Source organism: Leguminivora glycinivorella, chromosome 10, assembly GCF_023078275.1.
Source record: "Leguminivora glycinivorella isolate SPB_JAAS2020 chromosome 10, LegGlyc_1.1, whole genome shotgun sequence".
Lineage (NCBI taxonomy): Eukaryota > Metazoa > Arthropoda > Insecta > Lepidoptera > Tortricidae > Leguminivora > Leguminivora glycinivorella.
The window spans coordinates 1,085,062-1,111,633 of record NC_062980.1 but is presented as its reverse complement, the minus strand read 5'-3'; the positions used below and the strand labels follow the sequence as shown (position 1 = coordinate 1,111,633).

General features: G+C 39.9%; 2 protein-coding genes across 4 annotated transcripts in view; one reads left to right on the top strand and one right to left on the bottom strand.

Annotated features, from left to right (window-relative positions):
* The window catches only part of LOC125230696 (histone deacetylase 4), a 207,383-nt gene that overhangs the window by 135,422 nt on the left and 45,389 nt on the right, over positions 1–26,572 (bottom strand).
* On the top strand, positions 5,389–24,738 carry LOC125230691. 3 transcript variants are annotated; one of them, XM_048135945.1, is made up of 2 exons: positions 5,389–5,562; positions 24,313–24,738. In XM_048135945.1, exon 2 carries the CDS (start codon positions 24,331–24,333, stop codon positions 24,667–24,669), a length of 339 nt encoding a protein of 112 aa, XP_047991902.1. In that variant the 5' UTR covers positions 5,389–5,562; positions 24,313–24,330; the 3' UTR covers positions 24,670–24,738. The 3 variants fall into 3 exon arrangements, with proteins under 3 accessions (XP_047991902.1, XP_047991903.1, XP_047991901.1); XM_048135946.1 differs by having other exon boundaries at positions 5,389–5,580; positions 24,331–24,738; XM_048135944.1 differs by lacking the exon at positions 5,389–5,562 and adding an exon at positions 19,059–19,270 and having other exon boundaries at positions 20,372–24,738.

Below are 26,572 nucleotides of genomic sequence, written 5' to 3'. Positions count from 1 at the left end.
CCAACATTTTCATACATAACTTTCCAGAAGCAACGGACTATATGTTGTATAGAACAGTTAAGTGCTTTAAAATCAATATGACAAACGAAAAAATACAGCATGGATGTGATCTAATACCTACCTGTAAAAAAAACTTCAGAACAATAAAATAAATCTGTCGTGTGAAAAGAGAGACCTCGTGTAATAAAGTAAAATAACTAATGAATAGACAAAGACTGAATAGAACTTTCGATCTATATACATAATTATACTAGAATCACAGATCATATGATTACATATGTATACAATACATACGAAACATACTTTAAATACTAAATAAGTAAATATTTACATTCTGATTTAAAAATTTACGTTTCCCCCATAAATCTAATAGGTACCGTTTTTACTTAGTGTTGCAAATTTGAAGTCCACAGGTCCACACACACAGATTCTGAATTCTCTAGTAAAGGCGAGACTTTGCTATCGTATTTATTACCATAATGTTTTGCTACTGTATAACGTGGTGACGCATGTTATTTTATTTTACAATATTAGCTTACACAGTTGTTCGACTTGTTCGTTTTGGGAAATCAGTTTGAGAGCTCTCATAATATGCAAACGCAACGTTTTTATGATTGGAAACACAGTAAACAATGGCTTATACTTCTTCACTCCTTAACTAATGGACAATCTTTTCCACAAAGAGCTTAATGTGTTTCGACAGGCTGGCTGTTGACATAAGCCCGAGCTTAGAGCGACAAAATATTAGGGGGCGGCAGGCCATGAAACTACTAATACCAAGATCATGAGAGCTTAACAAGGGGCAGTTAATACTTATTACAAGGCCTGGAGACCAGGGCCTAGGGCGAACCAAGTAAATCCGCCACTGTCGATGGCTATTGAGGATGTTGGCAAAACAAGCATGAATAAGCCCGCAGTGGTTCAAATTTAGGTATAGCACATGTTTGCCGCGAGAGTAGGTATGTTGCCGCGAGATAGATAACACGTCTTCTTTTAATTGTATTGGTATACTCTTGACATGGTATGATATGACATATTAGGACGGGTAGTCTATCTCGCGGCGACGTACTCTCGAGCCAATCATGTGCTAACCCTGCAAGAATATTCCAATATCAGAACTCGAATCTTAAGAAGTAATGGCCCCTAAATATGCCGGCACCAATGTTTTCAGTACAGCCCCTGTAACCTCTCTCTCTCTTACATCAGAGGGCCAAATACCTCAAGTTGAGCGTGGAAACACTTGTTACGGCATTTTTATAAATAGGTAATAGTTACGTGACATTGACAGTGTATAAATAGGAGGTTATGTAAGAGAAGCCATCCCATCCGCTGGAGGGTGAACTGTAATGGTTACATAAACACAATAACTAAAATTAAACAGGCAGCATCAATTGAAGAGTGGCTTTTCAAAAGGCCTTATTTTTATAAGTCAACAGAGGCTATTTTTATCTATGTATTCCTAGAGAAATCCTGAATATTTTATCTAAATATCTATAGATAAATCTGTACAGGTCATGGTGAGAAATATCAACGTATAATTTTATTTCATTATGTATAGACAAGACAGAACACATCTCTTTTTGTTTAGTGTTTAGAGAAATAAGGGCTACCTAATGATTCTCCGACAATTTTTTAGCCGATTATTGATTCGCCGACAACGATTCGCCGAATGCCATTTAGTCGAATAATCAAACTATCGCTGTCACTTTTGGTCGAATAACGTTACGTAGAATCTTGGTTCGCATACAGTTCAGTTCGCTTCTGTGCAAATTATCCGAACTATTATTGGACATTTTTCATTTAGCAAAGTAATATTTTCGTTTCGGCCACGTTTAGTCGAATAACGTTTCACATTTTATACATTGTTAAAATATTTTTGAACAAATGAATTACCGCTGTTGTAAAAAAATTACGCACTTTAATAGACACTTTTTTTCTTACATACATATAATCACGCCTGCAGCCCATAAAGGGGTAGGTAGAGCACATGAACTACTAAGTTTTAGTGCCACTCTTTGCAAAAAGGGGTTGAATGAAATCCAGATTGATATGAATAAAGAATGTATCTATCTATCTATCTAAATTGTGACATTGCAGTGACAGCGCCACAATTTAACCTATACCCCACAGTCGATTTCTACGAAACCCACGGGAAGAAAGAATGTAATGTTGAATAAATGAAATGAAATTTGGTGAGTTGAAAACAACAATAGGTACATAATTTACTAAAATTAATCCTTAGAATCAGAACATGGTGATTAATATAAATAAGTAAATGAAATAAATGTGAATTCCTCTTATAAACGATCTAACAACTTGATTTTTGAATCCGCAGAACACTTTGTACGCAAGATCCAGGCTCCAGCCAACTCACCAAAAAAAAAAAAACCAAATGATCACTCGACCAATTGTGTTTCGACCAATTTTGTGTCGGCCAATTTTTACAATTACTAAATTATTATTCGTCGAAAAGTAAATCGGCGTATCAAATTTTTGCCTACCGACTCCGTTTACGAACGAATACTATGCGAAATGAGAATCTTCCAATCGTTATTCGGCCAAAACAGACGTCGGCGAATCGTTGTCGGCGTACCGAAAATCGGCGTATTTTATTTCGGAATATCAATCGGGCACCAGAAATAAGATATATATAGATATCCGTTGATTTGCTTGTCACAATACACACAGAATACACAAAAGAAACAAGTTACAAAAAAGAATTAAAACACATAATAAGCAAATTGGAAAATAGGAAATTACACAGATTTTTACAATAGTTTATTATAATACTGTGCGCTTCGCAACAAGACAAAAGGGTTCCGGCTCAGTATTACGCTACGCCCTGAGGCAGCAGCACTGATATTCTGCCGGAACCAGATCAGATCACGTCAACACATAATTGAACAGGATAAGAAGAATTGTAAAGAGATGAAAGCATATACCTAAAATACCTATAAATAATTGCCTATGAAACTAACTAATAAATAATTGCCTAAATAACTGTTTCTAAAGCGTTTTTGATCCGCTACTTTTGACGCTAATTGCTGACTGAACCATCTTTATACCTCGCCAAAGACAATGAGGATGATGACACATTTTGAATATTGTAACAAATTAAGCTAAATGTGTAGATAGATAATGTCATAAAGTATATTCGTACGTCAATGGTTATAACCTAACCACAAAATTAAAGTTTTGAAAAAACACAGCGACATAGTAGACCTATTTTCATGAAACATGGCTAAGAACACTCCCGACTAATTCAGCTTTCAGACGTAAAAAAAACTAAATCTTAATTGGTTCATCCGTTCGGGAGCTACGATACCACAGACAGACAGACAGTTTTTGCGTCGGGGGTTAAAAATTATGATACAAAAGATTATTCGATATCTTATTTTAAATGTTACGTGTAATCAATTAATCATTTAATTGTGAGTTTTCCCACAAAATTCGCTATTATCTATAAAGATACCGAGACACCCTATCAGGATTACTTATAATACCAAAATTTTGTAATATTTATGAGATAATTTCGAAATCAGGCACACTATTATTACCAAAAGCACGATAAAATCTAAAGTCTATTACTTATTTCCTAAATAGTTTAATTTATTGTACCTTTTCATATATTTTGGAGCAGTGCTGGCACAGTATAAGGATATATCAGTAGTTAATCTCCGGCAGCGGCGGCGCGGTCGTTACTACTGCGCAAGGTCACGCAGGGTTGTACAACGTTACTATAATCGACTTCGTACAATGTAAGTTGTTGTAAATCTAATAGGTACTATTAACTGTAAGTAGGTTTTAGTATAACAATACCACGTCATGACACCACATTAGTCAGTATTGAAGATACAAAAAATCATTATAAATATATTACTCTCGTACGCGCAATAGTAGATTGTGTAACAATAATTGCAAAAGCGTTAATTTAAGTGTTCATTTTATATGTTTTCTCTAGAATACACCCAATCCATCACAATAAAAAAAAGATTCGTTTGAACTAGAAACGTAGGTACCTACTGTCCTACTCGTATTAGTAACTGTGTATGGCGCTATGCTAGTACCAACGCTCTTTCTACCTTTTTATCTAATAAAGATTCAAGTACGTATTTGTTTCTTAAATACTGACGAAATCATATTTACATAAAATGTTTGAATAGATGTTTGCACAATATTTAAGTAGGTACCAAACTTTCGAGCTAGATAGATCGCAGCATCTACCTAAATGTCGTTACAGATAAATCCTTATTGATTTTAATGTGTCATTCTAGCTTTAAATCTCACTTTTACGCCATTTACGTAAGCAATAATGTACCTAACACTGCAAATATATAACAACCACTTACTTTTCTGGGTGTCTAGGAATTCTAAAGAATGACATTTCCGCATTTTGAGAACTTTCCATACACCCATAAACACTACAGTAACGAAAATATGTCTTCGGTGCTGACGTCATTTTCTCCCGAACTCAACACGTCAACACAGCGCGCAAACGCGGCCCCGACTGTCCAGCCCAATAATCACCAGTTTCGCATGTTTTCGCCGCATGCGAGGGGAGGGAGGGGGACACACCGCGCGGCGTGAAGTTTGTAAGAAGAGTTATTACTGGTTTTATACTGTGGTGCTGGGGAAAGTAGGTACGGGCCGCGGGCCAAGTCCGGCCCGCGAAGGCTTTGTTTCCGGCCCGCAGCCACTCTTTCATAATAGTGTGTGATATGGCCAGCACTCTATTAAAAATGCAATTTTGGTGTAAATCTAGCCCGCCTCTAAAGTTCCTTTATATACTTTGGCCCCCAGTGAAAAATGTCCTATGTAGGTAGTCCTAAGTATTTTTTACACGATTCATAGAATCGCGAGGTCTTTCGATCCTGATTAGGAGAAAAAAAATGTCCCAAGATTTCATACATTTTTCAGACTTTCCATTCCGTTACCGCCATACAAAATGTATGAAAAAATGGTAACGGAATGGGGAAAAAAACTTGGTACACTTTTTTCTCCTATTACGATTGAAAGAGCTCGTGTTGCGGCGTCTACCACAGAAGAGGAAGCGGGGACCGGGGACCTCCAAACCTGTTAGTCCGAATGCCTCGCCCCGCGCCTCTCTACTCACCTAGCGAGCCACTTAGCTCTGAGATACGCTCATGTGCGCTTCACTTATATTTAATTATTTAATTTTTCATACATTTTAACTTTTAAGTACCTATTGTGGAACTTTGATTAGAAGCTTTTACTAAGATCACAGATTTTTATTTAATACACAAGACTCCAAGCTTGTACATGGTGACCCCGACGTGATCTAAATTGATTAAACACGCTAAGAAAGCTTCTGCCCGAGTCACGGAATTTTACTTTGAAGAAGGCAACAGCATCAACGTGGAGTCTATCCTAAATAGTCGTCCTTTATGCCCTTTATCGTCCTCTCCAAACGACTTCCAACCTTTGACTCCTGGTCACTTCCTCATCGGCCGCGCGCTCACTTCGCTGCCGTCGCCGACCCTCGCGGATCTAAACCCAAACCGTTTAGACAGGTTTCAGAGGCTCGAGGCATTGAGACAGCACTTCTGGCGCCGCTGGCAAATGGAGCTCGCAGATGTACTCCATTTGCCAGCGGCGCCAGAAGTGCTGTCTCAATGCCTCGAGCCTCTGAAACCTGTCTAAACGGTTTGGGTTTAGATCCGCGAGGGTCGGCGACGGCAGCGAAGTGAGCGCGCGGCCGATGAGGAAGTGACCAGGAGTCAAAGGTTGGAAGTCGTTTGGAGAGGACGATAAAGGGCATAAAGGACGACTATTTAGGATAGACTCCACTTGATTAAAGAGAGTTGCCAGCTCTTCGTAAGTTAAATGAGCGTTCCCTAATATGCGCTTGAGGTGAAATTTGGCAGATTTGACTCCTGATTCCCACAAGCCACCAAAGTGAGCTGAGTATGCCGGTTGAAATTTAAATTTGATTCCCTCATTCGCTGCAAAATTGCAAACTGTATCTGAGTTTGATGAGAGATAATCGCTAATTTCTCTGGCCGCTCCTACAAAGTTACGTCCATTATCGCAAAAGATTTCGCGTGGTCGTCCTCTACGAGAGATAAAACGCCTTAGCGAGAGAATAAATGAGTCCGTAGACAGCGAACTAACTGCCTCTAAGTGCAGACATTTGTACCTAAAACAAACAAATATCGCTAAATAACATTTCGTAATTTTGCAACCTCTGCCATGCCTATCTGCAATCATAAAGGGTCCAGCGAAGTCAACGCCGACGCTAATAAAGGGAAAGTCAGGAGTTACGCGCTGAGAAGGCAGAGAGCCCATCAAAGGAGCAAAGGTATTGCCGGCTGCGCGGCGACAGGTGACGCATTGCTGCGACACGGTGCGCGCGAGCGCGCGGCCCGACACGGTCCACACAGACTCGCGAATGGCGACAAGAAGTAGCTGAGGTGGAGCATGCAAGAGACGGACGTGCTCCTGCTGAAACAGCAATTTAGTCAGTCTGTGTTTGGCATGTAAAAGCATTGGATGGCGTTTGTCAAATGCATAAAAAGAGGAAGACAGACGTCCGCCAACTCTGATGAGTTTGTCGTCTTCGTCGTAAAATGGGTTCAACGATGAAATAGGGTTTTTAGGGCCTAGAGGTTGCTTGTCACGCAACAATTTTAATTCTTGAGGAAAGCTAGACTGCTGTGACAAAGCGACCAATTTTTTGAAAGAAACATCGAGCTCCTCAGGTTGTAGCACACCCGTAGTTTTGTTGGAAGAAGGGCGGGAATTGTGCGCAAACCTAAGTAAATATGCTACCGAACGTTGCAAGGTTTTTAATTTAGAATACCGATCGAAATCAATTAAATTATGGGGTTCAGAATCGCTCGTTATCGCGACGTTAACCTTTAGTTCGGGTAAATCGAGTTCCGAGTTGAGAGAGAACTGAGGCCAGTTATTCTGTGGCTCATACAAAAAACTTGGCCCGTTCCACCACATTTGCAAATCAGGTAAGCGACCAGCTTCGACTCCTCTAGATGGGTAGTCAGCCGGGTTTAAAGCGGTCGGAACGTGACGAAACTCACTGCCCTCAGTGAGTTCCAAAATGTGAGCCACGCGATTGGCGACAAACGTTTTTAATTTTGTTTGGTTCATTTTGAGCCATGCAATTACAATTGACGAGTCAGTCCAATAAAATTTCTGTGCGATCTGGCAGCGCAACGTCTTGGAAACAGCTGACGCGAGCTGTGCGCCTAGCAGGCAAGCACACAATTCCAAACGCGGCGTAGTTGTGGCCTGGACCGGTGAGACCTTAGCCTTTGCGCACAGCAACCTGACTACACAGTCGCCCTTATCATTAGTCGACCTTAAATAAAAACATGCCGCGTATGCTACTGAACTCGCATCACAAAATACGTGCATTTCGATGTGATTAGGCGAGTCGCAAAGGACGTGGCGAGGTACATGGATCGAAGTTAAAGACGCTAAACCGTTAACAAAGAATTGCCAAGACTCGTTTATATGGCTAGGCACGGGAACATCCCAGTCAATTTTTTCAAGCCACAGTTTTTGAATTAAAATTTTAGGTATAATCGTCATTAAACATAAGAGGCCTAACGGATCGAATATTTTACACGAGTCCGATAAAATTGACCGTTTTGTGGGGTGGCCGACCTTGGCAGAATATTGAGTAGGAAAATGAATGATGTCTGCCTCAGAATCCCAGCCTACGCCCAACGTATGTGAAGACGAGCTAATAATCAAGCTACCTTTATTATCGTTCGAGCCTTGTGAGTCATTTAGAATTGACGATAAGTTTGAGCGATATTTACGCAAGGGAAAACAGCCAGCGGCCAGCGCACGCTCAACTGAGTCTTTGATGTAACGCAATTCCTCCTCTGTGTCTGAGCCTGTTAATAAATCATCGACTAGAAAATCATTTTGAATTATAGTTTTAATTTTTTCATCTGCGCATTCCTCACCCAATTGCCATAAACAGCGTGTGCTTAAAAACTAGCACTCGAGTATCCGTAAGTAACTGTATTGAGTCGTAAAGTTTTTAAAGGTTCATTCTCATTGGAGCGCCAAAGAATTAATTGTAAATCGCGGTCGCACTCCTGAACCATGACCTGGCGATACATCTTGGCGATATCACCAGTCAAAACATATTTGTAGGTACGAAACCTCAAGAGAATATTAAATAGCGAATCTTGAATTGTTGGCCCAACCATCTGTAGATTATTTATTGAATAGCCAGATGTGGTGGGGGCACTTCCATTGTAAACAACACGAAGCTTCGTAGATTCGCTGGAGGGCCTTTGCACAGCATGATGCGGCACAAAAAAAGAGGGGTCAGGAATGTCAGAGTCGGACACAGAGAGGTGACCTAATTCGGCATATTCATTAATAAATTGCTCGTAAGCCGATTTTAATTCAGGATTGCGTTTAAATCGCTTCTCTAATGCATAAAACCGTTTTTTAGCGAAGCGATAGGAATTGCCTAAACAGTCGGGTTCCGTAATTAATGGCAAACGCACGTGAAACCTTCCGTTATCATCGCGATATGTGTGAGTGACAAAATGTTGCTCACATTCTGCCTCTAAATCTGTAAACGGTTGGCTAGGTTGGGGCACTTGCTCCAGCTTCCAGAATTTGGTGAGCGAGTCGTCAAGGTCTTCATTGGTCGTGTACAAATGATTGCACTGCAAAGGAGAATTTAAAGACCTATCGTTGAACATCAAAAATGGGTTATATTTACTAACCACTAACCAACCTAGTTTTGATTTGCGCAAAACAAGCGAATCGTGCCCTAAATCAATTTGCTCGCCCCCTACCAAGGTCCAAAAAACATCACCGCCAATTAAAATATCTACGGGACCCGGTCGATTAAACTGAGGATCGGCGAGTTTTTTATTACGCGGCCACTTGATGTTGGTGATATCAATAGGCTTTAGCGGCAAACTGCTGTTAATTTTGTCCAAAGCTAAACATGCGATGTCGAATTTTATATTTTGATCATGTTTAGATCGAATTTGAACGAAACAACGCTCGGGACTATTGGCTATAGGAACGTCAGATAATCCGAAAAGATTTTTATCACTGGGCAGCGGTGCCAATTGCAATTTTTGTTTATAATCTTTTGTGACAATAGAAGTCATACTTCCACAATCTAAAAACGCGCGCGCCGTTACGTAACTATCAGTAGCCGGGCTATATATGTCTACGTACGCGGTAGGTAAAAGTACCTGGTCCGAATGCGATACGGTCATATTAGACGACAACCCGGGAGCAGGCGCGGGCGCGGGTGCCGACTGCGGCAGAGGCGCGTCTACGGGCGAATCTGCAACCTGAGGAGTTTCCCTATGCAGCAATGTATTGTGGCGCTTCTTACATGTTTGACAAGTAGCTACTCTGCAGCGATAAGAAGTGTGCCCCTTCCGAAGACAATTAAGACAAAGGCGTAACCTTGACGCTCCGGAGATCCGGTCTTCAATGGACAGGGACAGGAATGACGAGCAATCGTAAATACGGTGCTCGCCGCCGCAGAACACACAGGCAGGAGGAGAGGCCGCGGCCGAAGTGGAGGGGGTGGCTGAAACCGCAAAACATTTGGTGCTAGACTTCTCACGTTTATTATTAGGCGAGGCAGCAGGTTCGCGTTTATTATTATTATTCGTAATAGACTTATCAAATTTATTACGCTGAACCGATTCCAAAACGTCAGCACGTCCCTTTAAAAAACGATTAAAATCGGCCAATGACGGCAAGTCGTCATTTTGAAACGAATTATTTTTAAATTCCTCCCATTTTAAACTGGTGTTGCTGTCAAGTTTACTTGCGACCATATGAATGAGAAGCGTGTCCCATTTATCAGTAGGCTGGCCCAACGTATTTAAAGCTCTTAGGTTTTTAGACACATGATCCACTAAATAACGCAGGGACTTGGGCGATTCACGACCTATCGCTTGCAAATTAAACAGGGAGTTCAAATGGTTGCTAATCAGCTGTTTTTTGTTGTCATATCTCTCGCATAGGAGACGCCAGGCCTCAGCGTAATTACCGTCCGACACTTCTAAATTACTTATTACTTGAGCCGCTTCACCTTCTAAATAAGAGTTTAGGTAGTGAAACTTGTGAATCGGCTTGACGTTGTCGGAACTGTGAATGAGAGAATCGAATGTGTCTCTGAACTCGAGCCCAGGGATCGGATACCGGTATTTTTTTCGGAACGGTTCCGTACGTTGACCCGAGAACTTTACTTTAGCGTTTCTGGTTCCATTAACCGGTATTCTTTTTCGTTCAGTGAACGAACGTTTATGAGTGAGAACTGTTCCGAAGAACAGAATTAAATGATACGTTCTTTAAAGAACAGTTCGCGGGAACGGAATTAAATGATACGTTCTTTAAAGAACAGTTCGCAGGAACGAAATTATTTCGGTTTTTCTATTTCCAAGAATTTGAACGAACAGTGCAAGCGGTGTCGGCCACGGCCATCACTTTAGTAACTTTAGTTTGATTTGAGACTAGCGGTGAGTAAACGTGGCGTCGAACGAAACAAATACGTCGAAAACATTCTGCACCACAACCACAATGAAGTAAGTTTTTTTCTTTTAACTTAGTGCTTTCAATTTTACCGATTTTAAAATTTAAGTAATGTCACGACGCTTAAGTATTTATTTACAGGCAATCGTACAGTCCAAGGTCAAATAAGGACGGGACGCCGCTATTAGCAAGAGCGAGCATCCTTATTTGACCTTGGTACGGTCATCTCAGGTGTGTGTGTGTGTGTGTGTGTGTGTGTGTGTGTGTGTGTGTGTGTGTGTGTGTGTGTGTGTGTGTGTGTGTGTGCGTGTGCGTGTGCGTGTGCGTGTGCGTGTGCGTGTGCGTGTGCGTGTGCGTGTGCGTGTGCGTGTGCGTGTGCGTGTGCGTGTGCGTGTGCGTGTGCGTACGCGTGTGTACAATATACACTACTTTCCCATTAATTGTGTCGTTGGTACTGTAGATAGTCAATTACCATAGAAATTACATCAGCTACTATCAACAATGGACCTTTAGGGTCAGTTGCACCAAACCGTCTGTCACCGTTAAAGCATTCGTTAAATTTTATTGTATGGACAGTTCCATAGGCGTCTGCTGCGTGACGATGATGTGTGTGTCAAATGTGGTTGATGCAACGGGCCCTTAGTCTAAAAACGTCACAATGAAAGATGTGAAATGTGCAATTAGTCACAAAAATAAATTGTTTTTAGTATTCAACACTCCCGTGTCCCAGAACTCGAAGAATCCCAATTCATCCAATGTTCTTATACTGCTGCGAGTGAAAGGGGCACTAATGATGATATTTATGACTTGATCGATGCACAGAATGAGCCACTGAGTAAGTACTTACCTATACTAAACCTTCATAAACCTAAATACTGAAACTCTGCCCGGTGGTTCGGTGTTAGGGCTTGCAATTATCCGTCCAATTCGAAATCCGGATGATTCGACTCGATATTTGAAAATCCGGATATTCGGATAAAATGGATATTTCGAATATTTTTTATTTTATTTAATAAATCTCATAATTAGTAACATAATTATGTACTACGATACGAAAAACACGTCGTAGGAAATTGTTATTTTATAATCAGGCTTGAGCTGTTGTTCGTAACCTTAATGTTAGGTTAGGTTACTTAGTTATTTCATTCTTGCCTTTTTTAGGGTTCCGTAGTCAACTAGGAACCCTTATAGTTTCGCCATGTCTGTCTGTCCGTCCGTCCGTCCGTCCGTCCGTCCGTCCGTCCGCGGATAATCTCAGTAACCGTAAGCACTAGAAAGCTGAAATTTGGTAGCAATATGTATATAAATCACGCCAACAAAGTGCAAAAATAAAAAATGGAAAAAAATGTTTTATTAGGGTACCACCCCTACATGTATGTATGTAAATGTTACGTATACAGCGAAAAAGTTTTGGTGTTGCAACACTTGCAACCTATTTTGAAAGGATAAAATGTAAAAGCGTATCTGCTTAACTACTTCATCTTGTTCTGCAGTTCAATACTAAACAGGTCTTCCGCCGCGGGATACATAGAAGACTTCTTTTTGTCAGAAAATTTGAACAGTTTTAGTTCTGTTTGCAATTTATTTATTTATTTATAATGTATTCGGATGCTAACAATAATGAAAGTGCAGCGTTTGATACGGTACTCAGTGTCACTTGATTGATTGAGTTAAATTGATATACATTTACATGAGATTATCCACAAATATTCATGAAAAAAACCCTGCCTGCTAAGCCGCGGTCCCGGCGGATTCGAATCCCGGTAAGGGCATTTATTTGTGTGATGAGCATAGATATTTGTTCCTGAGTCTTGGATGTTTTCTGTGTATATAAGTATGTATTTATCTATATAAGTATGTATTTATATCGTCGCCTAGCACCCATAGTACAAGCTTTGCTTAGTTTGGGGCTAGGTTGATCTATGTAAGATGTCCCCCAATATTTTTGTTTATTATTTATTTACTTATAGTCATACTTGTTATGGAGAATTTTTGGCCAAAAGCTGCACTTTTGGATGGAAGCAAGCCGCTTTGCATGGTGATAGTAGACATTATAGTAAACGATTTTTTTCCGAGGATATCGAAATTTCATCTCTTAGGAAGCCGAGCGTAGCGAGGTGTTTTATGAAAATGAAAAAAATTCTATCTTTTTATTGTATCGTCCGATTTTGACAAAACGTATCTCAAATGAAAGGTATTAATTTGTGTAATTTAAAAAAAATACAAAGAAAAAAAATTAAAAGAAAAGTAACAAAAAAAATAAAAAAAGTAAATTTCCGTCTCGCACTGAATAACTTCAAAGAATGACAGACAAAATGTACAATGTCGATATACAAGTTTTTTTTAATCGAAGACAGATAAATTTTTAGTTGAAAACTGAAGACCGCATCGAAATCAGATCAGCATTTTTTAAGATACAAGTTGCCAAAGTTGGGAAAGATCCTTGAAGAAATTCCTTTGCCAGAAAGTCAGAAATAACATGTTTTTCTGACACAGAAAAATACATAGTAACAGTACACATCAAAATAAAATTAAAAATTCCGAGGATATTATAATTTCATCCCTTAGAACGACGAGCGTAGCGAGGTCGGTTACGAAAACCGAAAAAAAAATCTAATTTTTTTGTACGTCGTCCGATTTTGACAAAACATGTTTCATTTGAAAGGTATTACTTTATGTAACTTAAAAAAAATATTGAAAAAAATTGGAAAAAAATGTAAGATTTTAAAAAAAAAACCTTAATTTTCGTATCACACTGAATAACCGCAAAAAACGGTAGACACGGTGTATAATTTCGATATATGATTTTTTTAAATTAAAGACAAATAAATGCATGATTATAAACTAAAAACCGAATCGAAATCGAATCAGTAGTTTTTAAGATGCAAGTTGTCAAAGTTGGCTTAGTTTGTTTATATGGTCGCTTATAATAGTTATAATATAAATTCCTTAGCCAGAAAGTCAGAAACATTATATTTTTCTTACAGTTAAAAGTATGCATAGGTAATAGACATCATTATAAACATTTTTTTACAAGGATATAAAAATTTCATTCCTTAGAAACCCTTACAAAGACGATCCAATAAAAAAAACTGCCTTTTTTTTGTTTTTCGTAACAGACATCGCTACGCTCGGCTTTCCAAGGGATGAATTTTTTATATCCTCGTAAAAAATTGTTTATTATGATGTCTAAGTTACATAAAGTAATACCTTTCAAATGAAACATGTTTTGTCAAAATCGGACGACGTACAAAAAAATAAGATTTTTTTTTCGGTTTTCGTAACCGACCTCGCTACGCTCGTCGTTCTAAGGGATGAAATTATAATATCCTCGGAATTTTTAATTTTATTTTGATGTGTACTGTTACTATGTATTTTTCTGTGTCCGAAAAACATAGGTATTATTTCTGACTTTCTGGCAAAGGAATTTCAAAGTGGCCATATAAAGCGATCTTTCCCAACTTTGGCAACTTGTATCTTAAAAAATGCTGATCTGATTTCGATGCGGTCTTCAGTTTTCAACTAAAAATTTATCTGTCTTCGATTAAAAAAAATTGTATATCGACATTGTACATTTTGTCTGTCATTCTTTGAAGTTATTCAGTGCGAGACGGAAAATTACTTTTTTTTATTTTTTTCTTACTTTTATTTTAATTTTTTTTTCTTTGTATTTTTTTTTAAATTACACAAATTAATACCTTTCATTTGAGATACGTTTTGTCAAAATCGGACGATACAATAAAAAGATAGAATTTTTTTAATTTTCATAAAACACCTCGCTACGCTCGGCTTCCTAAGGGATGAAATTTCGATATCCTCGGAAAAAATCGTTTACTATGATGTCTACTATCACCATGCAAAGCGACTTGCTTCCATCCAAAAGTGCAGCTTTCTTTTCATAACTAGTATGACTATTATTAAATAAGGTAGTAGTGCCACTCAAGGAGTAATTTTTGATATAAATCGCTTTAATATCGTAAATGTGTTAATTTTACTTTAAAATTTGTTTTCCAAATGAGCTTCTTAAAAATTGCAATGGTATTTCTGTCATTCACAATATTCGAATTATTCGTTTTATCCGGATTTTAACGTGCAAATTATCCGAATTTCAAAATCAGCGGATATATCCGGATTACAATACAAGCCCTATTCGGTGTCACTCCTAAAGTAGGCACTTACAGGCGACCGTACCGACATATGTCAATTAGGGACGCAGTTATTTGTAAAAAAATGAGAAAGCCTTATACGGTCAACCGGGGTGGCTTTAAAACGCAGGGGTGACTTTGAAAATTTAGTTTTAAAGTCATACTGTAAGTAAATTCGCGATTTTCTATGGTAGATTTACAAGAATATTTATTGATCTATTATCTATCTACTAATTACATGAACAGTTTCAGTAAATAATGAATGATGTTAATTTTAAAGCCGTTCAAATACCATCAAAGTAACCCCAAATTTTCCTAAAGCCACCCCGGTTGACGTAGCTCTCCCGCTCTTACAATCCCGTACTTGTTGGACCTTGGTCGGTTTGGTCGTCTGTAGACAGTGTAGACACTAATAAACTCGCCAACTACAGTTGTGTATTCCATGTAGATACACCAAGGGCCCAATTCTCAAAAGCTTGTAACTTATTGTAATAATTTTCTAGAAACGTAAGTACTTATGCAAAATAAATAAGATATTTTTATTGCAGATAAAAGCTTTGACATAGATGATGAAGATCTAGCCTTCAAAAAAATATATATAGAGAAAAAACTACCCCATATCCAAGCGATTCTGATGACCTTGAGTTGGATGTAAGTGCTTATAGTGTGAGAAAGCTGTATAAAATATAATCTGCACTAATTTGTATAAATATGTGTGTTACTTAATCTGTGTGAATTTGTAATAGTGATATGTTTTTAAATGTTTTTAAGGACCAAGATGCAGTCCTTGAGAGAGCACAACCCATGCAATCCATTTATAGTGAACCGGAACCGGACGCGATGTGCCCTTGTTCATGCAAGCGTAATATAGTTGCAGTCGTTATAAGAAAAAGTTAGAACAAGTTCCCGAAGAGAATTTACGGGCTTGTTTAGAAGATCTCGAAAATAAAATAGAAAAATATTATTAAATGTGTATCAAGATTATGTGTACTCTATCATAATTATAGCTTCAGTGTAAAAGTCAATCATATTTTGGTACATTCGTTAGTGAAATATCGTTATAAAATAAGGGTTATTCCACTAGTCAGAGTTACCACTAAGTTGTTACCAGTGGTAACTACAATGTTATTTTCCCATAGGCAATTACTGGAAAGATTATATCATAAGATTCATAAGTTTTGTTTTATTTTATACACATGTAAAGCATGACCAGAAATATATGACTACGCGCCATGTAGCGGAATTTCATTAAAACTATTTTCTTCATAGTCATCATACTATACTGAACTGTCACTCCATACATCAGAATAACAGCGCACTCCTGCCTGACAATCGTTATTTATATTTCTGGTCAGGCTTTAGTTTCTTAACCATACTTACCATATCCAACGCGATCAATGTTATTTTCACCAAATCTAATGGCAACAGCTGAGACTGTTTCCTCACCTTTAATTGATTGGCCTCAATGGCCACTGCGTAAGAGTCGTTAGAGGTGCACATTGAATTAGAGCACACAAATATTATTTCAGTAGTTGCCTAATATCAAGGACGATAGATACCGGGACTGACAAAGCCCATACAAAAGTTTACCTCTGAAATGTCCCATACATTTCCGAGCGATTATTTCCGAAAAAATTAACAATATCAAAAAATGTTAGTAGTAAACCCCTATTCATTTTTTAATACCTATCCAACAATAGGTATATCACACGTCAGGGTTGAAATGAAAAAAAATCTCTCCCCACTTTACGTGTAGGGGGGGCAGGCACCCTAATAATGTTCTCATGCAATGATTAGTTGGTTTCGATTTAGCTTAATATATTTTTTGTTCTTATTTATGGTGTCTGTATTTAGCTCTGCCGTGAAAAATATTTAAAGAAATAAGGAGGCCGTTTCATCATCGCCACCAGTACAAAACAAGGTCCCACGTAAGAAGAAAATAAACATCGACGACTTCGATACAGGCACAAGCTTCATGAATTTTAGGCTGTGTGGAAGTAGCAAGTCTTCAAACCTAGCTTATTAAATTGTCATTCTCTAAAACCATGCTTTAATTTTCTACAAATATTAACGCGAAACGAAACCCAGTACTCTCTGTCCCGATTATACATGACGTCGGCACATTATTGCCATATGAAAACGATTTGTAGCGACACTCTTCCAGGGTCAAATAAAAACTTGTCAGGCTTTAGTTATTAAAAAAATCCGGATTTAATCCGGAGTTCGGATTTTGCCCTAAAAATAATCCGGAAATCCGGATTTTATATTATTGCAATCCCTAGGTATAACCCAATCCTTTCAGAAAATATTTACTTTATCACAAAATTATTTTAAACTTTCTTTTTGACATCGAAAAGGCTTTAGTTTTTTACATACCGAATAACTTTATTTCGGTATCATGATTCCTTTTAAGATAATTACATTATGTATAAGGTAAGGAATAATATTTAGAATACCTAAAATATGACAAATTTGCATTCTATTCAAATCAGTACGAGTATACTTCACGGAGTCCAAAACTATACGCAAATCAGAAGTCCAAAACTAGAGAAATATAGATAGAGACTATAGAGAGCGATTGCGGGCGCCGGTCGGCTCGAGCGCGAGTACTTGCGCCGCCGGCGTACGCGTCTGTGTGCGTGCGCCACGCGCACACACAACTTTACTATACAGGGCCTCTCTGTGGGTTCCGCCCCCGTCAACGCGACGGCGATAAAGACCTAAAAATCTGAATTCGTGCTTGCCTCCTGTATCGTCTTAATCCTTTAATGATTCCGTTAACGTGAAACTTTAAGTAGACAGGTTTTATGAAGACAATTGGCCGGTGAGCCCTACAATTTTAAAATTTGCCGCCCTTTATACATGGTGTATATTCTATGCTGTTTCTTCCTATCCTAATAGTTTCAATATCAAGCATACACTATCACTGCACGTTCGCTGTTTATACGCCGAAAGTTGCAACTCAAGTAAATGAAGTAAACAAAACAAACAACCTACCTTCACCTTCATTGCCGGCCGCGGCCGGCCGGCTAACCGAAACAGAAATATACATGAACTTCCTGTGAAAAAGAGACAGCGAAAGGCGGCTCGTGCGTCGGCGAAAACGCTCGGCTCCGGCGCTCGCTACAGTCGCTATACCTACTCCCGCGCGGCTCGGAACGAAATAATATTGGTTTTAGGAACGCTAAAATTCTGTTCGTTCATTTAAACGTTACTGTAAGGAACTGTTCTTTGAGGGAACGAAATAAGAACCGAAACCGAAATTATTTTGTTCCCACTGAACAAAATTTATAATGAACCGTTCGTTTAGGGAACGATATAAGAACCGTAACCGAAATTATTTTGTTCCCATTGAACAAAATTTATAGGTAACGGTTTAAGAACGATATCAAATGGTATTTGGGAACGGGTTCCGATCCCTGCTCGAGCCACTTAAAATACGAACCATCGAAACTAGCGATTTTAATCACAGGCAAACGAAAATTTAAACCATTACATGTGTTATCGTGTCCACAGTTACTTTGAACCTCAGACTTTACGCTGGCGAAATCAGATCTTTCAGCTGTCCTATCAATGATCTTCTGGGCCGTGGCAATAAGAGAAATAAAATCATTTTCCATCTCTTCTCTTATGTCAATTTCGGCTTGCATATCTGATGTAGTCGAAATCTCTATTTGGGTTTGGACCTGGTCAAACTGTGTGAACATAGCGCGAAAACGATCCAACTTCAAAGAAAGTTCGTCTACATCCTTTGAGGAAATATTTGCCCGATTTGAAAGCTTCTGCCCGAGTCACGGAATTTTACTTTGAAGAAGGCAACAGCATCAACGTGGAAATATTTGGATGAGCCAGTGTCTACGCAGTATTTTTCCACGACGCCCTTTGGACTACAGTTTTCTACGACGCCAGTGGGACTGCATAGAGACAACGGACATTTACGACGCCATTTTGTGGAAGTTGCAAACCCCCTTACTTCAAGCCCGCCGGTCAAATCACGCCGCAGCCAAGGTTTAGCAAGGGAAGTGCACCATTCCTTCATTTTCCTATTTTTCCGTCGTATTTTCCCCCCCATCTTGATTAATTAGCTTTGCCATTCTTCACTCTTTACTGTGCTTAAAGTTAATTGTATGTTTTTTTTGCACAAGTGACGCAATCACACGTATTCTCTTTAATTGCTAGTCGCTGCTTTAGAGCCACATTTAAAGCCTATTGAGCTAAATTAAGCATTTAAAACTATTTAAGAAGCATAAAAACGCTTATTTGAGTGACCTTCTTATTAGTTATTTTCATAAATCTTAATTAAAAATTACGCTATACCTACTTAGGTATCATAAATTATACCTAAAGCATTTCTTCATTTCATGCGCTTATTATAATTTTAATTTACCTACAAATAGTGTACAGCGGTTTAACTTATTTTGCGCAGTTAAATCTAAACGCAAAAAATACAAGTGTTTGTGCAATCGTGTTACAGATAAGGCCCGGCCGCATCTGCCCGGCAACAACAACTACTCCGCACAGCTGCGCCGCGCTTTCCGCTGACTCCTGCATTCCGCACAGCACTGTTGCCGCCCGAGCCAACCACTGTGACTGCGAACTTAGGCCAAATTTACGTATTTATACAATTTTATTTATTTTTAATTTTCTCATTCGCTGTTTTAATTGAAATCAGATCTTAACAATTAAAATGACTACTCTGATCCCTACTAGAACGTCAATTAAAGGACGTATTACCAAATTTAAAAATTACATCGCTGAATTAAATTCTCAGGAAAATATTTCCTCAAAGGATGTAGACGAACTTTCTTTGAAGTTGGATCGTTTTCGCGCTATGTTCACACAGTTTGACCAGGTCCAAACCCAAATAGAGATTTCGACTACATCAGATATGCAAGCCGAAATTGACATAAGAGAAGAGATGGAAAATGATTTTATTTCTCTTATTGCCACGGCCCAGAAGATCATTGATAGGACAGCTGAAAGATCTGATTTCGCCAGCGTAAAGTCTGAGGTTCAAAGTAACTGTGGACACGATAACACATGTAATGGTTTAAATTTTCGTTTGCCTGTGATTAAAATCGCTAGTTTCGATGGTTCGTATTTTAAGTGGCTCGAGTTCAGAGACACATTCGATTCTCTCATTCACAGTTCCGACAACGTCAAGCCGATTCACAAGTTTCACTACCTAAACTCTTATTTAGAAGGTGAAGCGGCTCAAGTAATAAGTAATTTAGAAGTGTCGGACGGTAATTACGCTGAGGCCTGGCGTCTCCTATGCGAGAGATATGACAACAAAAAACAGCTGATTAGCAACCATTTGAACTCCCTGTTTAATTTGCAAGCGATAGGTCGTGAATCGCCCAAGTCCCTGCGTTATTTAGTGGATCATGTGTCTAAAAACCTAAGAGCTTTAAATACGTTGGGCCAGCCTACTGATAAATGGGACACGCTTCTCATTCATATGGTCGCAAGTAAACTTGACAGCAACACCAGTTTAAAATGGGAGGAATTTAAAAATAATTCGTTTCAAAATGACGACTTGCCGTCATTGGCCGATTTTAATCGTTTTTTAAAGGGACGTGCTGACGTTTTGGAATCGGTTCAGCGTAATAAATTTGATAAGTCTATTACGAATAATAATAATAAACGCGAACCTGCTGCCTCGCCTAATAATAAACGTGAGAAGTCTAGCACCAAATGTTTTGCGGTTTCAGCCACCCCCTCCACTTCGGCCGCGGCCTCTCCTCCTGCCTGTGTGTTCTGCGGCGGCGAGCACCGTATTTACGATTGCTCGTCATTCCTGTCCCTGTCCATTGAAGACCGGATCTCCGGAGCGTCAAGGTTACGCCTTTGTCTTAATTGTCTTCGGAAGGGGCACACTTCTTATCGCTGCAGAGTAGCTACTTGTCAAACATGTAAGAAGCGCCACAATACATTGCTGCATAGGGAAACTCCTCAGGTTGCAGATTCGCCCGTAGACGCGCCTCTGCCGCAGTCGGCACCCGCGCCCGCGCCTGCTCCCGGGTTGTCGTCTAATATGACCGTATCGCATTCGGACCAGGTACTTTTACCTACCGCGTACGTAGACATATATAGCCCGGCTACTGATAGTTACGTAACGGCGCGCGCGTTTTTAGATTGTGGAAGTATGACTTCTATTGTCACAAAAGATTATAAACAAAAATTGCAATTGGCACCGCTGCCCAGTGATAAAAATCTTTTCGGATTATCTGACGTTCCTATAGCCAATAGTCCCGAGCGTTGTTTCGTTCAAATTCGATCTAAACATGATCAAAATATAAAATTCGACATCGCATGTTTAGCTTTGGACAAAATTAACAGCAGTTTGCCGCTAAAGCCTATTGATATCACCAACATCAAGTGGCCGCGTAATAAAAAACTCGCCGATCCTCAGTTTAATCGACCGGGTCCCGTAGATATTTTAATTGGCGGTGATGTTTTTTGGACCTTGGTAGGGGGCGAGCAAATTGATTTAGGGCACGATTCGCTTGTTTTGCGCAAATCAAAACTAGGTTGGTTAGTGGTTAGTAAATATAACCCATTTTTGATGTTCAACGATAGGTCTTTAAATTCTCCTTTGCAGTGCAATCATTTGTACACGACCAATGAAGACCTTGACGACTCGCTCACCAAATTCTGGAAGCTGGAGCAAGTGCCCCAACCTAGCCAACCGTTTACAGATTTAGAGGCAGAATGTGAGCAACATTTTGTCACTCACACATATCGCGATGATAACGGAAGGTTTCACGTGCGTTTGCCATTAATTACGGAACCCGACTGTTTAGGCAATTCCTATCGCTTCGCTAAAAAACGGTTTTATGCATTAGAGAAGCGATTTAAACGCAATCCTGAATTAAAATCGGCTTACGAGCAATTTATTAATGAATATGCCGAATTAGGTCACCTCTCTGTGTCCGACTCTGACATTCCTGACCCCTCTTTTTTTGTGCCGCATCATGCTGTGCAAAGGCCCTCCAGCGAATCTACGAAGCTTCGTGTTGTTTACAATGGAAGTGCCCCCACCACATCTGGCTATTCAATAAATAATCTACAGATGGTTGGGCCAACAATTCAAGATTCGCTATTTAATATTCTCTTGAGGTTTCGTACCTACAAATATGTTTTGACTGGTGATATCGCCAAGATGTATCGCCAGGTCATGGTTCAGGAGTGCGACCGCGATTTACAATTAATTCTTTGGCGCTCCAATGAGAATGAACCTTTAAAAACTTTACGACTCAATACAGTTACTTACGGATACTCGAGTGCTAGTTTTTTAAGCACACGCTGTTTATGGCAATTGGGTGAGGAATGCGCAGATGAAAAAATTAAAACTATAATTCAAAATGATTTTCTAGTCGATGATTTATTAACAGGCTCAGACACAGAGGAGGAATTGCGTTACATCAAAGACTCAGTTGAGCGTGCGCTGGCCGCTGGCTGTTTTCCCTTGCGTAAATATCGCTCAAACTTATCGTCAATTCTAAATGACTCACAAGGCTCGAACGATAATAAAGGTAGCTTGATTATTAGCTCGTCTTCACATACGTTGGGCGTAGGCTGGGATTCTGAGGCAGACATCATTCATTTTCCTACTCAATATTCTGCCAAGGTCGGCCACCCCACAAAACGGTCAATTTTATCGGACTCGTGTAAAATATTCGATCCGTTAGGCCTCTTATGTTTAATGACGATTATACCTAAAATTTTAATTCAAAAACTGTGGCTTGAAAAAATTGACTGGGATGTTCCCGTGCCTAGCCATATAAACGAGTCTTGGCAATTCTTTGTTAACGGTTTAGCGTCTTTAACTTCGATCCATGTACCTCGCCACGTCCTTTGCGACTCGCCTAATCACATCGAAATGCACGTATTTTGTGATGCGAGTTCAGTAGCATACGCGGCATGTATTTATTTAAGGTCGACTAATGATAAGGGCGACTGTGTAGTCAGGTTGCTGTGCGCAAAGGCTAAGGTCTCACCGGTCCAGGCCACAACTACGCCGCGTTTGGAATTGTGTGCTTGCCTGCTAGGCGCACAGCTCGCGTCAGCTGTTTCCAAGACGTTGCGCTGCCAGATCGCACAGAAATTTTATTGGACTGACTCGTCAATTGTAATTGCATGGCTCAAAATGAACCAAACAAAATTAAAAACGTTTGTCGCCAATCGCGTGGCTCACATTTTGGAACTCACTGAGGGCAGTGAGTTTCGTCACGTTCCGACCGCTTTAAACCCGGCTGACTACCCATCTAGAGGAGTCGAAGCTGGTCGCTTACCTGATTTGCAAATGTGGTGGAACGGGCCAAGTTTTTTGTATGAGCCACAGAATAACTGGCCTCAGTTCTCTCTCAACTCGGAACTCGATTTACCCGAACTAAAGGTTAACGTCGCGATAACGAGCGATTCTGAACCCCATAATTTAATTGATTTCGATCGGTATTCTAAATTAAAAACCTTGCAACGTTCGGTAGCATATTTACTTAGGTTTGCGCACAATTCCCGCCCTTCTTCCAACAAAACTACGGGTGTGCTACAACCTGAGGAGCTCGATGTTTCTTTCAAAAAATTGGTCGCTTTGTCACAGCAGTCTAGCTTTCCTCAAGAATTAAAATTGTTGCGTGACAAGCAACCTCTAGGCCCTAAAAACCCTATTTCATCGTTGAACCCATTTTACGACGAAGACGACAAACTCATCAGAGTTGGCGGACGTCTGTCTTCCTCTTTTTATGCATTTGACAAACGCCATCCAATGCTTTTACATGCCAAACACAGACTGACTAAATTGCTGTTTCAGCAGGAGCACGTCCGTCTCTTGCATGCTCCACCTCAGCTACTTCTTGTCGCCATTCGCGAGTCTGTGTGGACCGTGTCGGGCCGCGCGCTCGCGCGCACCGTGTCGCAGCAATGCGTCACCTGTCGCCGCGCAGCCGGCAATACCTTTGCTCCTTTGATGGGCTCTCTGCCTTCTCAGCGCGTAACTCCTGACTTTCCCTTTATTAGCGTCGGCGTTGACTTCGCTGGACCCTTTATGATTGCAGATAGGCATGGCAGAGGTTGCAAAATTACGAAATGTTATTTAGCGATATTTGTTTGTTTTAGGTACAAATGTCTGCACTTAGAGGCAGTTAGTTCGCTGTCTACGGACTCATTTATTCTCTCGCTAAGGCGTTTTATCTCTCGTAGAGGACGACCACGCGAAATCTTTTGCGATAATGGACGTAACTTTGTAGGAGCGGCCAGAGAAATTAGCGATTATCTCTCATCAAACTCAGATACAGTTTGCAATTTTGCAGCGAATGAGGGAATCAAATTTAAATTTCAACCGGCATACTCAGCTCACTTTGGTGGCTTGTGGGAATCAGGAGTCAAATCTGCCAAATTTCACCTCAAGCGCATATTAGGGAACGCTCATTTAACTTACGAAGAGCTGGCAACTCTCTTTAATCAAGTGGAGTCTATCCTAAATAGTCGTCCTTTATGCCCTTTATCGTCCTCTCCAAACGACTTCCAACCTTTGACTCCTGGTCACTTCCTCATCGGCCGCGCGCTCACTTCGCTGCCGTCGCCGACCCTCGCGGATCTAAACCCAAACCGTTTAGACAGGTTTCAGAGGCTCGAGGCATTGAGACAGCACTTCTGGCGCCGCTGGCAAATGGAGTACATCTGCGAGCTCCAGCAACGGGCCAAGTGGCGTGTTCCAGGACGACCTCTTCAATTGGGTGATCTGGTCCTTCTCAAGGAAGAGAATACCCCTCCAATGCACTGGCGGCTTGGACGGATAGCCAAGCTGTTTCCTGGCGCAGACGGGATTGCGCGAGTAGCTGAAATTGCTACTGCCACGGGTACCTACAAGCGAGGTGTAAGATACCTCTGCCCTCTTTTGGACGAGGACCATCAATCCTTGAAGGCTGACGCCTCCAAGGGCCCCCAGGATGTTGCGGCGTCTACCACAGAAGAGGAAGCGGGGACCGGGGACCTCCAAACCTGTTAGTCCGAATGCCTCGCCCCGCGCCTCTCTACTCACCTAGCGAGCCACTTAGCTCTGAGATACGCTCATGTGCGCTTCACTAATATTTAATTATTTAATTTTTCATACATTTTAACTTTTAAGTACCTATTGTGGAACTTTGATTAGAAGCTTTTACTAAGATCACAGATTTTTATTTAATACACAAGACTCCAAGCTTGTACAGCTCGCGATTCTGAGTGGAAACCACATAAAAATTTCCAAAACCAAAAAAAGGTGGGGTGGACAACTTTGAAAAAAATGGCCCAAACCCACCTTAACCTATTTGTAACTGTACTAGGTATTTATCAACTGGATCAAGCCTCATCCGCTATTACTTCTCAATTGAATTCGCTTCATGTCTAGTTTACAGTAAACAAGAGGCGAGTAACGAAGCCGATACAGGTTACATGTCGACTATTCCCAGTTCACAAGCTCTGTGGTAAACACTATGATATAGTTAACAAGGTTGCATGTGCAAATTGTGCAATCGAGGTAGAAGGTAGTTTTGATACTAGGTAAATTTGAAATGTAACTAGACCGACTTGTGGACGCTACCACGCACAAATAAAGAATGAGCAATGGAACGCCAATTGCAAAAAAAAAATTTTTGGCACAAATTTTTATCACCGACTGTAGCTTTCTTTCAACATTTATCTACTGCTCTCCGAGACGTTTCTAAAAACCCCTTACTCGATGGGGATACGACGTTTCATAACACAGTTCCTAAGGCCACCTTTCTGCTCCATCATCAGATCAGCTCCATGATACCATAATATTGCATTGTCACGTGATTTACATATGTGTGCAAAATTTCAGCTCAATCGGAAACCGGGAAGTGGGTCAAACTTAGCTTCTACGTTTTGACCCAAACTAACATACTATAACAAGGCAAGTTAAATAAAAGCTTGTAAAAACAAATTATTTTAGGCAACACGTACATATTTCGTCACTACTTTTAAAAAAACTTGTATCTTCGTCTGTTAATGAAAAGAAAATTGTAGTAAGTATGTATGGAATTGTAATATGTATGTATGTATGCATATAGACTTACTGCGTTTTAACTTTGAGGAGCAGCGTGAGATACGAGATTTTTTCAAAGTAGTGACGATTTATAGTTTTTACATGATTTGCAATGTTCAAGTTGATCTAAGTAAACTGACTGAGTAAACTAGCATATCGTCAACCAGAGGTTAAATAAACCGAAATTCTAAACTGGCAATTTTTTTCCATTCATTATGGCAACATATCGAGTAGGCATGGATATAAACAAATTAACACCCAATTTTCAATGTTTTGATTTCAGTCAGCTAACGACGAGGGTCTACCGCAAACACTGAAGCTCGCAAATAATGGACATCTTTCTCTTTTCCTCATAGGGTGACAGACTGACAGAGAAAGATGTCCGCAATCGAGCTTCGATGTTCGCGGCCTGGAGCCCGGGTGACCTAGTGCACGGAGTGACCTAGTAATACCTAGCTATTGCCCTGCATTCAGGGCATACATACCTACACTAGAATAAATATAGACGGTCAATTTCGGTCGCGTTCAGCATACCTATGTCACGTATTTAAAATTCATCACTTCGAAAGTACTCTGTGAAAGAAAGAATTTTACCTTAACGCCTAATATTAACTTAAAATAAATACACAAAGTCTAAAATAAGTCTAAAATATCACAGAACTTGGCATAAAATTTACCACCCTTTAGGGTCGGTTGCACCAAACCGTCTGTTACCAAATTTAGCGTTCGCTGATTTGTTTGTATGGGAATTCAAATAGACTTTTGTTGCGTGACGTTGACGTTGATGATGCAACTAGCCCTTACAGCCAGTGGTGGGTAATGTATAGGGTTTGCAAAAACCGGTTAACTTAAAAAACCGGTTAAT